Here is a 12,917-nt window from a genome sequence, read left to right as displayed (position 1 = left end):
TGCTAATGAAAATCCCTAAATAGAATGTTAGGTCTGCTCAGAAAACTGATGCTTTTGAATATATGGAATGAAAATCACCCAGCCATGAGCCCGAACTACAAGTAATGTTAAACAAAATCAGTTGGGTTATCCTCAGAATTGAAGAAGACAAAATAGCCTGGCCATGGCCATTGAAAATGCATATATAGAAAAAAACAGATATTTTCTATGTAGGGAATTTATAGGAAGCCAATAGCAAATTTTAGGATTTATACTAAAGCTTTTTGAGTAATTTTTTCCAGCTATGTAAACCCCAATGCAATGAATATATTGATTTTGAATGTACAGTGCCTGCCACTTATTAAAAATTGCCTCTGTTCCAAGCATATTTGAGTTTATTAAGTAGTTCAGTTTTAACGATGGTGATTTGTGTGTTGCAAATTGTAATATCAGTTTTAAACTTATCTAGTAAAATAGTAATTAGCAATTAATCCAACAATTAAGATGAATGCTAAAATTAAAAGTATTTACACAATTTTGAAATTTATTTTAAAAAATTGGAAAGTGATTCGTATACAAAAGTGCTACTGACAAATAATGACTTTGAAGATAATAAATAGCACCTCTGTTAAAAAGAAGGTATACCTTTCTAAAACTTAACTCTGCGCAACAATTATAAATAGCATAATTATGTAAATTTTCATGAAACCAATAGGCTTTGTATAACTGAATTTATTACTCATAGCTCAGCTTTTTAAAAACATACTTAACTGTAAATTGCTAGTTTATTCTCTTCGCTGTAGTAGAGTTTTTGCTGTTATTGTTAGCTATTATTCTATTTTGCCAGTTTAACAAAATTTTTATTTCTGTCTTCAAGAATTCAGAGCTATGGGGGGACTTCAAAATATGTGTCCCCTTTTTTTCTAGTGTTGTAAAATACCCCAGATAAGTTTTATAAAATTAATTTGGCTAATTAACTGTTTACTGTCATAAAAATCTGCAGGTAATAATAATAATTGCACTTTTTTTAATGCAAACTCTTTTCCCTTGTCAAGATCTTTTTAATCTCCGAGGATCAGATATTGAATACAATCCAGTATTCTTTTCCTATGCTGTTGTGACCTTGACATCAGTTCAGTGAGTATTTTTTATATTTTATAGCAAAATGTATGTTCTAAATTATACTTAGAATCATATTTCAACGTATTTGATATTTCAGTTACACTTGAATCCATTTCAACTGAAAATATGTCCTTTTGCAGTTTATATTATTGTAAAAGTTTAGCTTTTAAATTTTGGTTTACTTTTTAATTGATATTTAATTTTACCTATCTAGCCTTTTCATTGATGAGAGGAAACTGACACCTGCTGTTATTAAATACTTGCAAGAGGGGGACTCTCACAATCTGCAAATGCATCCTTATGAGAGTATAATAGATGTCCTCAGCTCAATATTTAATGATATTGATGAAGGTAAAATTTGGGTTAGTATACTGATGTATGTAATCTCACACATGTGTGTGTACTTTTAATTATTAAACTTTATTTTACAAACAGATCTATATCAACCTGGTTTATGAACTTTCATGATACTTAAGTCTAGCTCACAAGAGGCATTCAAGAAGTTTTTAGAGCACAAAGACTAAAAGATGTTAAATTTATTTCAGTTGCATTATTTTCAGAAACTTCAATAAATTTTCAGGGACCATGATTTGAAACTTCTGCAGTTGATCTTTTGAGATATTCTTCACTTTTTCTTCATATGTATTAATTATTGCTACTTCTGTGAATCGAAATGTTTTTCCCATGTAACTCATTTTCCAGGAGGGAGATTGGAAAAAGGGGAGGTGGAGTTCATTAAGCAAAATCAAGCAAATATTTGAATGATTTCTTTTTCAACAGCCAACATTTTTAGCTATATTGTCATTTGTTAAATTATCATTATGACTCATGAAACCCCAAATCTTTAGTCACCATTCACTTTACTTTTAAAACTATTTTGACACTACATGGAAATTCAGCAACTTGATCTAACTATATTTTGAATTTTTGAAAAAGCAGTTGGTGGATTAAAAAAAAAAGATATCACAAATTTTTTTCTCCTGTTTTATCCCCCCCCTCCACTTTGGTTGCTGGAATTTCATTTGGAAATACCATACTACAATCTGCTTTTTTCTGGCTTTAAAACGATAAACTGAAATTGTATTTCTGGTTAGTGCCATTCCTTCTGTAATTTTTTTCAGCTTTAAATGATATGAATCTACCAGTGTCTTTGTGGTTATTAGGCAAATGATAAAGAATCTAATATTAACAAAACGTAGGAGAAGATTATCAAGGAAAATAATATCATCTTACAAACCTCTTCTGTTAGGAACTGTATGATGTGCCTTTCTTGTCCCATTTTTTACAAAATAGCAGGATCTTCAGGTATGATTGAGGTTAATAACCGCTCTGATTCAGAATCAACATGAACTAAAAGTTTATCTCTGAAATTTTGCAAACCATTTGAAAACTATAGCATAGCAAGGAGAATGACATGGAAGAGTGACTTCGGACATTTGCTGCATTCTTAATGTTTTAAAACTCATTTCAAAGTTATAAAAATGTTATAGCCCTGCTTAAATCATCTCTTTTCTGCACTTTCAAGAATAAATTTTAAAAAAAAAAGAAAGAAAGCAATTTACATTAAAAAAAATAAGCGGTACTGGGTGAAATGACAAAATTAACGTGCTTTTTCATGTCTTAAAAGCGTGACCTAGGATATATATATTACATTTATATATAGCATTGATCTGACATAGGTATTTTAACACAAAATCTGACTTTTTCTGAAGTGATCTATATTTCAATCATATGCCTCAAATTAGGTCTTAGTGCAAATTTTTGAAACAAATGCATGAGTAGTTTTTAAAAAAGTTAGCTCTCAGAATTTAGCTTCTTGATTTTAATTGGATTTTGTGTATATTTATTACTATTTCTTTTTTATTAAATTTACTTGATTCCTTTTTTCACAGTTAAAAATTTTAATTCAACCAAAGTAAAATTCATACATTTTTTCTAATGATTTATTTTGAAAATTTGCATGTTTTAGAAATTTTGATAATTTAAAAAAAAAATAATTATAACCTATAAAATTTTTACTGTCATCTCAAAGTAGATCTATTTCTAGATATACCTGCAAAAAATTGCAGTTTTTTAATTCAAAATTTCTGAAGCTATACATGTGAAGGCAAACATTCACATTTTTCACTCTGGATTCCATTTCAACTGTGGCAACAGATGTTAACTGATAGTCTATAAAGCGACTGGTTTTGAAGTCCTGTCCCTCTCCTCCCTCTTGCCCACCCTTTTTGCTATTATTTTTACACGTGTGAGTGAAAGCTGTAAGATATGTCTGGTGGCTTTTCCCATGCCATTTCAGAACCACAATTTTCATTAGCAAGTCCTCATCCCTCTTTATGGAATTACTTATTTTCATACCTATGAAGGTGTTTAATATTTGTCCATCAAGATACTTTTTCTCATCACACTTACAGCTAGGATGAAGAAGAATTCATAAATTCAGAATTGAATCCAGTGGCAAATACATTACGCCATTCTGCTTCGAGTCATGAAGTTGGTCTGCTGTGTTTCAGGATTCCTTGTTTCTTCGATGACCTGTTCTTCCACAGTGAAATTGCAAACATCATTATGTGACTGGTTTTACCTAGCTTTCTTGTATCTAAATTTCTATTACTACATTAATGTTGTGCATAAATATGTGTCTCACAGTGAAGATATTATGCTTTCTTTTTTGGTACAATATACATGGGTAAGTCAACATTTGTCCTTTATCCAATTTTAGGTTAAAAAGCAGAAAGGAAACATGCACAAGTAAAATATAAAATTAACAAAGCAACAACTGCTTATTTGACACAGGTTTAGTCAAATACTTTATCAGTTTCAAGGGCAAACAGGTAAATGTTCTTCTTTTTCAGAAGCAAAGAAATCTGCATCGAAGCCATGGTCTTGTTTGTACCTTATTGGAATAAAGCAAATGAGAATGTAAGATATAACAACATCATCTGTCAGTAAAAGTAGTAACAAATTATCAAAAATTAAGTTAATAAAATTTTATAAGTGTGAGGAATGACTGGATTACACTTTCATTAAGTTATTAATTAAACAAGATAAATCTTCGTTAATGTGGAAAGCTTCAAGAAATCCAATGCACCGATGGAAGAAGCTTCTTGGACAATTTTTTGCAGATTCACTGTCGAAATTATTATTAAATTTCTAACTATGATTAACTATTCAAGACATTAATTTTGCCTTTTTGGACAACTCAAATATTTAACCTTTAATTCAAATATTTTGTCCTTTGGGCTTTGTTTCAAACTTTATTTACAGCTAAAATGCCTAGAGAACAAAAAGAAGTCTTCCTGGAGACGCAACTGAAATTTTAAGAGAATTTGAAAAGAATACACAATTTATAGAAGTGTAACTGTTGAAAAATCCAAACATTCTAGATGCAAAATGAAAAAAGTGCATCAAGATTCTTGTCTTCCACCTTGTAGGCATAATTTAAATTGTAGAATCGAAGTATGGAAAAAAAACTATTATTTCAGGAAAGGTCAGATTTTATGTTAAAATAAATATGTTAGAACAGTGCTATATATAAATCTAATATATATCTTAATACTTTCGAGACATAAATAACACAAGTTGAATTTCACCAATGGGCCCAATAGACTAGAAGTACATAGAACTGTACCCCCTTTTTTTGTCATTTGTTGTATTTTCATAAAAGTAAAATTTGGCTTATTATTCAGAAAGTTTTTATTTTATTCCAAACTGTTCAGCTGCATCTGAAAATCTCTCTTAAATACCTGAAGTATATATGGAAAAGGGAGATTTACTGTCCTATAAATATTCTGAAATAATATTACTCAATTTTCTGTTTTTAACACTTAAAATGGGTCTTTTCTTCAAACAGATTTTGTAATAGCAAACTAAGACAAAAGTAGATTAAAACTATTTTGTACGTAATTACAAATGTTAAAAAAATGCTCTTAATATTTCAAATAAGTAAATAAAAATAATTTTTTTAACTGTAACTCTTCAGCAGAGATTTCAATGGAAAAAAAAAATATGTATACTTACCATATTATAATGGTATGGTGCTTCCTATCATGTTGTTATCTATATGTTTTACCACCAATCCTCGCATTCCGTATCACAGATTATTTTCTTACTGCATTAATATAAATATTAACTAGACATAGTGCACAATAGAAATTAATGCTTTATTTCGGAACTTCGTGCATACTCCCTGACAGCTGGCCTGTCTCGCTCTGCTCGCTACTCGTAAGAAGCTTCTCCTCTAGGGTTGCCACATTTATCGGAGGGCGGAAGGCGCATTCCTTATCGCCATCACCACAGAGTTTCCCCCCCAGTTCCTTTGATGGCCATTCAAAGGAACGAACATCAGGTTGTGAAAATATCTCAGAGGATCCGTACTGTCAGGTATTTTTTTCATAATTACAAAATTAGAATATAAAATTAGAAAAGATCAAAATAACAAAAAATATGTTATGATATGAATTTCAAAAAAAAAAAAAAAAAAAGGTTTTAAATTGTTAAGTAAGAAGCAAGTTTCTTAGGGAAGTGAACATGTCTTCCCGATCTGGTGACAGTTTGTGTCTTAGAGAGTTCGTTTGCAGATTTATTCTGCTGAACTGTCTTTAAGTCTTTATTTGTTTTCAGTTCAGGCAAATTAGAGTCCGAAAGCAAATAGGCTGGTTTCACACGGTCTATAGACACAGTAGATTTCAGATCGTTAATATCAATTGTGAAAGTTTCGTCCGTTCTAAAAAGGACTTTATGCAGACCTGTATATGGTTGGCACAGAGGTGGCTTTACTCGATCGACACGTAAGAATACATGCGTACACGACTTTAAGGTAGCATTTATGTAACACTTTTCTTGGCAATGTGCTGATGTTGCTATTGGATTTGATTGTTGCATTCTATGCTGAAGATTCGTGATAAACTGAGTGTCATACGGAGATATCTTAGATGACGTTATCATATCACTAGGCAGCTTGAGAGTTGTGCCGAACACCAGTTCAGCACAAGATGACTGTAGATCCTCCTTTACGGCTGTCCGAATACCAAGCATAACAACTGGTAGTGTTTAAGTCCAGTTATTGGTCTCGTGAGCCTTGAGAGATTTTAAATGTTGATGAAATCATTCAACAATGCCATTGGACATTGGATGATAGCCTGTTGTTATGATTCTGTTCGTACCCAAAATGCATGTAAATTCTGCAAAAATTGCAGATCTCATTTCAGAACCTTGGTCTGTTCTTATTATTGATGGGCAGTCAAAATGAGATATCCAACAGTTGAAGATGGCTCTGCAAATGGCTTCCATTTTCATATCCTGGATGGGAATGGCTTCAGGCCATCTGGAGAATCTATCTATTAGAGTCAAAAGGTACACATTGCCTTCTGATGGAGGTAACGGTCCAACGATATCCATATGGATTTCTGAAAAACGTGCATCAGGAAGAGAGAATGTACCCAGTGGGGCTTTAGTATGTCTAGTAATTTTTGATTTTTGGCAAGATTCACAGGATTTCACCCAATTTTTGATATGACGTTTCATATCGGGCCATACGTAATGAGAACGAATAAGCTTCGTAGTAGCTGCAATTCGTGGATGTGACAGATTATGCAGATGATTAAAGATGAGTCTGCGAAAGGAATTCGGAACAAATGGACGAGGAATGTCCGTTGATATGTCACAACGAATATTACCATCAGAATATTGGCACGGTTTAAATTCCAGTTTCAAAGATGATGTATTATTTTTGAGAAGGTCTTGTACCTCCGGATCATGCTGTTGAGCTTCCTGAAATTTTTTAAAATCCGAAAATGGAAATTTTGTTATGGAATCAATTTCAATTCTTGAAAGAGTGTCAGCAACGTTTTTTGAACCTTGCACATGCCTAATATCAGTAGAGTACTGAGAAATAAAATCTAAATGGCGCAATTGTCGAGGTGAACATTTATGAGGATTCCGTTTAAAAGCGTATATTAATGGTTTTTGATATGTATGAATGATAACATTTCTGCCCTCTAACATGTGTCGGAATTTCTTAATTGCAGAATAAATTGAAAATAATTCCCTATCGTACGCGAACCATTTCTGTTGACTTTTATTGAGTTTGATAGAGAAAAATGCTATAGGTTCCCATGTTTGCATAAGTGTGCCGCCTATTGCGACGTCTGAGGCATCTACCCAGATGCTTAGCTGGGCTCTGGGAATAGAGTGTCTCAAAAGGGTACCCTGAGCAATGGCATTTTTGGCAGCAATGAAGGCTTGTTCAGCATTCTCGTTCCAATTTAATTGTGGGGATGAATCCCGAACACGAGAACGAGATTTCTTTCTATTAATATAGCCTTCTAACAAATTTATTAAAGGAGAAATAATATGTGCTGCTTTAGGTATGAAACATCTGCAAAAGTTAAACATGCCTAAAAATCGGCGAAGCTGAGTAAGAGTGGTAGATTGAGGAAAATCTAAAATACATTTGACTTTGTCAGGAAGAGGTTCAATTCCATTTTCATTAAGGTGAAAACCTAAGAAATCAATAGACGTTTGACCAAAGGTACATTTTGAAACATTTATGCAAAGTCCATATTCCTGAAGTTTGGAAAATAAAGCTTTCAAATGCCTGCTATGTTCCTCAGAATCTTTAGAGGCTATGAGCAAGTCATCGGCGAAAGCAATAACACCTTCTAAATCCTGCGTGACTTCATCTATAAAACGTTGAAAAGTCGCGGATTCATTGCATAAGCTGTATTGCATACGGGTACTTTCGAATAAACCGAATGGTATGCATATGGTGGTTTTGTGGATGTCGGCTGGGTTAATTGGTATTTGATGGTATGCCTTAATCAGGTCAACATGACTAAAAATTTTAATACCGTGCAATGCAGCAGTAAAATAGGCTAAGCATGGAATAGGGTATTTGTCTTTTATTGTTTGAGCGTTCAATGCTCGATAATCTCCTACAGGTCTCCATTCCAGACTTCCCTTTTTTGGAACCATGTGAAGTGGGGATGCATAATTGCTGCTCGAAGGTCTCAAATGCCCCAATTGCATCACAGTTTGAAATTCTTGTTTTGCTATTTTTAAGCGATCTGGAGCTAACCGACGAGGTTTTGCAACCACAGGTGGACCTTTAGTTATGATATAATGAACGGTGTTATGTTTAACAGGTTGGTTAGGATCTGTTAATTTAGTAATTGAAGGAAATTCTTTTAAAATTTTGTGATATGGTGTATCACTGAATGCAGTTTTTACTGAATAAATGCCTGCATTTTTCACGCAGCCGACAGTTTTAAACTGCGTTTTTAAATCTTTGAGTCATTTGTTTCTGAGATCAGGTACCAATTCAAAGAAATGGAGAAAATCTGCTCCAAGATTGGGTGTACTGACATTTGCTATAAGAAAAGTCCATGTAAACTGTCATCTTAATTTGAAATCCAAAGAAAGTGTTTTTTGACCATAAACATGAATAGAAGAAGAATTAGCAGCGAAAAGTGTTTGTTGGGGAGAATTCCATTTTTGAGAATTATTTGCTGGAAGTAAGGACACGTCAGAGCCGGTATCGACCAAGAATGAAAGGTTTGTTCCACGGTCATGAACGAACAAGTGACGTGAAACTTGAGGCAAAGAATAAGTCGCCTCTATTCTTTGCTAGTTTCGTTTCCCTGTCATGAACAAGGTTTTGTACATTTGTCTTCTCTACACTTTTTCCCAAAACGTCTATGATACCAGCAAACAGAATAATCTTGCCTTTTGGAATAGCTTGTTTCATTATTGCGATCTCCTCGATTTGGCGAGTGACCATAAGAAAGAGAAATGCGATTAATACATTTGTTTAATTTTTCTATTTCTTTAAATAATTTATCCTCAAAAGACTGATCGACTGTATGAGAAACGGCACAAGTCCCTGGGGTTGGATTTACTTCTAAAATTCTGTCGGCAATTTCTGCACCTTTATCTGCAGTTAAATTGGAAACCGCTGCAAAAATAGACTGAACATTCGAAGGCAAACGTTGAAGGAATAATTCTAACATTAAGTTATCTGGAACATTTAAAGATTCTGCTTGACGTTTCATATTGCTAAGCAAATCGATAGGTTTTCAAGAACATAATTCCTCTCCAGATAATAATTGGCAAATTTCTTGCTGAGAAGGTTTCATAAGTAACTCCCACACTAGAGATGCTATATCTGGAGGAAGATGAGCAACTACATAATTATATTTAGTAATGGATTGTGTGCTAGGTTTGGGGGTGGCAAGAGCAAAGGTATTTTCACACATAATAAACCATAAATATGGGTCTGATCGGTTATAAACCGGAATTTGGACGGCATGAACATCAGACATTGTGCAAGGTTTTTAAGCCAAAATAAAAGCAAAAATTTAACTAAAGAAAATGAAATTAAATGATAAGTAGAAAACAGAATTATAAAATGATCTATAATTACTACTCATCTGTGATTCGGAGGATGAAAACCGGTGTAGTCCATTACTTTTGGTTTGGAGATCTTGAGTGATGGCTTATAAGCAAAATCGAAAGTGCTTGAAACTGTTCATACAGCCTGATTTAACACAGTCCGGGTCACCATTATGGTGACTCCTATCATGTTGTTACCTATATGTTTTACCACCAATCCTCGCATTCCATATCACAGATTATTTTCATACTGCATTAATATAAATATTAACTAGACATAGTGCACAATAAAAATTAATGCTTTATTTCGGAACTTCGTGCGTACTCCCCGACAGCCGGCCTGTCTCGCTCTGCTCTCTAATCGTAAGAAACTTCTGCTCTAGGGTTGCCACATTTATCGCAGGGCGCAAGGCGCGCTCCTTATCACCATCACCACAATGGTTTGTTATATTGTATTTGACAATACAAAAAGATCATGCAGATAAGTTTATCTGAATCTGGGAATTCATGCTAAGAAAATATTAAATGTGTTGTAATAAAAAGAAAGGGCAGATCCCATAAATTTAACAAATCAGAAATTTTTCACCTGTAATCATCCTCTTTGTATACTTGTCTTGGTTGCTTAGAATCTTATTCATGATCTTGTCACAACTTATAGTTTCTTTTTTAATTAAAACTTTTAAAATTTTATTCAACAATGTTATGTAGCTAGTTATGTTCCCTCTTTGCTGGGAAGATTCAGAAAGCAGTAAATAATGAAAATATCTCAGTGGTTTAAGAATTAAACCTCCATATTTTCTGAATATGAAGAATTTTTAAGTGGCTGTAATTGCTTTTCCATAAATAGGTAATTTGTAAATAAAAACAAATATATTCCAGAAGTTATAATTGATAAATTCTTCTTTTATATGTAATGAATTTGATTTCTAAGTTCCCCCTCCACCTTGTATTTAATTTCTAGTGAGAAATATTATTATCTTTATTTCTTCCATTATTAAAAACTTTCCATATATTGATTATTGATGCTTTCATAATTTGATTTAAGCATGTTTAAAATTACCGCTGTGTATTGGTTTTTATAAAGATAATAATTTATAAATATTATGCATAAAAATAATAATTTATAAATGCAATGCTTATGCCTCTTGTTGAATAAGCATTTATTCATCAGTTTTTTCCTAAATTTATGGGAAATTATTTGTATGATATATGTCATCTCCATTATTTTTATTTCTTATGCAAATATTTCTCTTAAGATTGAGTTTTTATTAAGTATTATGTGTGTCTTTTAGGTTAAGTATGAAACGTAAATTTAATATCTATCTTACTCCTTAGTTCAATTTTTATTTCAGATAAGTGACAAATCCAGTTATGCTTTGGTGTCACTTGTACCTAAAGTAAGTTACAATTTACAATATTGCAAAAATATACAATGATTTATTTTTTGGAAATTTTGTGCTTGTTCTAAATGTCTTTTGAAGACTAGAGCCATCACCATAAATAAGATTAAAGCTGAAGAACAATGTTAGATTCTTCTATTTATTAGGGGACTATTTGGATTTTTTATGATTTTTCTCGAATGCTATGTGAATGCAGATTAATTTCTCATAGAGAATCTTCCATGGAGACTCTTATTTTAAGCACACAATCTTGAAGTACTGTGTCATAATTAAAAATTTAGCTAACCTAACCTTTAGAAATGTATATGTGAAGTAACATGCTATGGAAACCTTGCTAGACAAATTAACTCACCTTTTAATACAAAAATCAAATTAACAATTTTGTTATGAATTCTGCCATGATGCTAATCTTTCACTGGACAAATAATTAAATATTTTTGGTGTTACTTAAAGCGAAGCGAATTAAATTCTCCAAAATTTCTCTTTTCTGAATCAAATTCGAAACAAAATTCAGGCTGCTAGAAAATGCTGTTTTTATCTTTCGGAAATTATTAGTTGCAAAAATAAACCAGCAATTCTCAAAACTTCTTTGATTTCTTGCATTGTAATTTTTGAACGTTTTGGAATTAAAAATATTTAACCTTCTTTTCCCTTGTTTTTGAAGTCAGTACTGGAGGGTTCTCTAGTTGCGAGCTACTTTTGATCTTGAATTTTCTCATTACCATATTTCCGTAAAAAACTCTAGTTTGCAATGCAATTATTTAACTATCCTTATTATGAACCAAAAATAACTGAGTAAAATTATTATTATTTGAAATATTTTGTCATGATCTTTTCTTTCTGAGTAAGTTAATAATTTAAAAAATGCTATAGATATCTGAGTGTGTTGCTGCTGTAATCTTTGTTATTACTTTCAGTGCTGAGTTTTAACCTTTTTAGGGTGGCTTAGTTTTCTTAACAGTCACAAATTTATTAATTTTCCCATGTTTTCTTAAGCTGTTTACAGCTATTTCTTTTTCTGTGTGCTATTATTATTGATAGCGAATTTTCAGTTTCTTCCTGCTTATCTGGACTGATTATTTAAAGAAACATCCACAAATTCTTGTCTTGTGACAATACAACAGAAAAGCATAGGGGAATGAAAAGGCATAAATGATAGGGAAATTATTTGAGCTAGTACAGGACTCTTTTAAAAAAGTGTGCTGATATGTTTCGTGGGGAAAATATACATCAGTAAAATTACTTGAAAAGTAATGCCCTTAAATGAGGGAAAAAATAGTATTTGCAAAAATGACAAGAAAAAGGTTTTTCTTAAACTAAATCCTTAATACATAATCTGCCATTAAATTCTGCTCATGTGGATTTGGACTGAAAAGATGAAGCAGTTTACAAAAAGTGCTACTATTCAAATTTATGACTCATGAATTTTGTTTTTTAGACTATTTTCTTGTTTTCCATTTTTATTGGAAGAAGAATCACCACAATATTGTTTTTTAAAATATATTCTAATAACATTCTTACCAACAAAACAAGCTTGCTTAATGCTCAAAATGCAAACTGTCTGGCTATACACCCGTGTTTCCCAACATGGGGCCCACGCCCCACAAGGGGGCAATGTGACTGTTAAGGGGGGCAATTCGAAAATGGACTCGTCCAGAGTTTAAGGGGACGAAGGATGTTCTAAATATGTTTCATAAAGTCAAATTTTTTTTAAATTTCCTTTTTTATTCCCCAAAATAAAGAAAAATGTCATGTATATGTAAAAACGTTTTTAAATTGCGGTGCATTTTAAATATTTTATAAAGAATTCTCGCTGTAGACATGGACATTTAAATGCTTTTAAAGGCATTTAAATAACTGACACATTATGCTTTCCAGATGTTTCTCGCACATTTCAGCCAACAAATTTTTTATTTTTTACTGTAGGAATGGCAACCGGTATATTAGTCTTTCCTTAAATGGAAGTTTTGTTTATATTGATCTTATATTTATTTCTTTCAGCCCTTAGTGAAATGAGGGGTGCAA

At 32.2% G+C, this 12,917-nt stretch overlaps 1 protein-coding gene across 3 annotated transcripts in view; it reads left to right on the top strand.

The window, feature by feature from the left end:
• ApepP (Aminopeptidase P) overlaps positions 1-12,917 on the top strand; it is a 108,154-nt gene that overhangs the window by 53,376 nt on the left and 41,861 nt on the right. For all 3 annotated transcript variants that reach the window (XM_085817654.1, XM_085817653.1, XM_085817651.1), the window contains exons 8-10: positions 1,035-1,116; positions 1,316-1,463; positions 10,845-10,889. In XM_085817654.1, the coding sequence (XP_085673780.1) occupies positions 1,035-1,116; positions 1,316-1,463; positions 10,845-10,889 (275 nt within the window). The remainder of the gene's footprint in view (positions 1-1,034; positions 1,117-1,315; positions 1,464-10,844; positions 10,890-12,917) is intronic.

Source organism: Stegodyphus dumicola, chromosome 5 (genome assembly GCF_044657685.1).
Source record: "Stegodyphus dumicola isolate Sdum_Otavi_A_Nest chromosome 5, ASM4465768v1".
Taxonomy (NCBI): Eukaryota; Metazoa; Arthropoda; class Arachnida; order Araneae; family Eresidae; genus Stegodyphus; species Stegodyphus dumicola.
The sequence above is the reverse complement of the archived record's forward strand: the minus strand, read 5'-3'. Positions and strand labels throughout refer to the sequence as shown.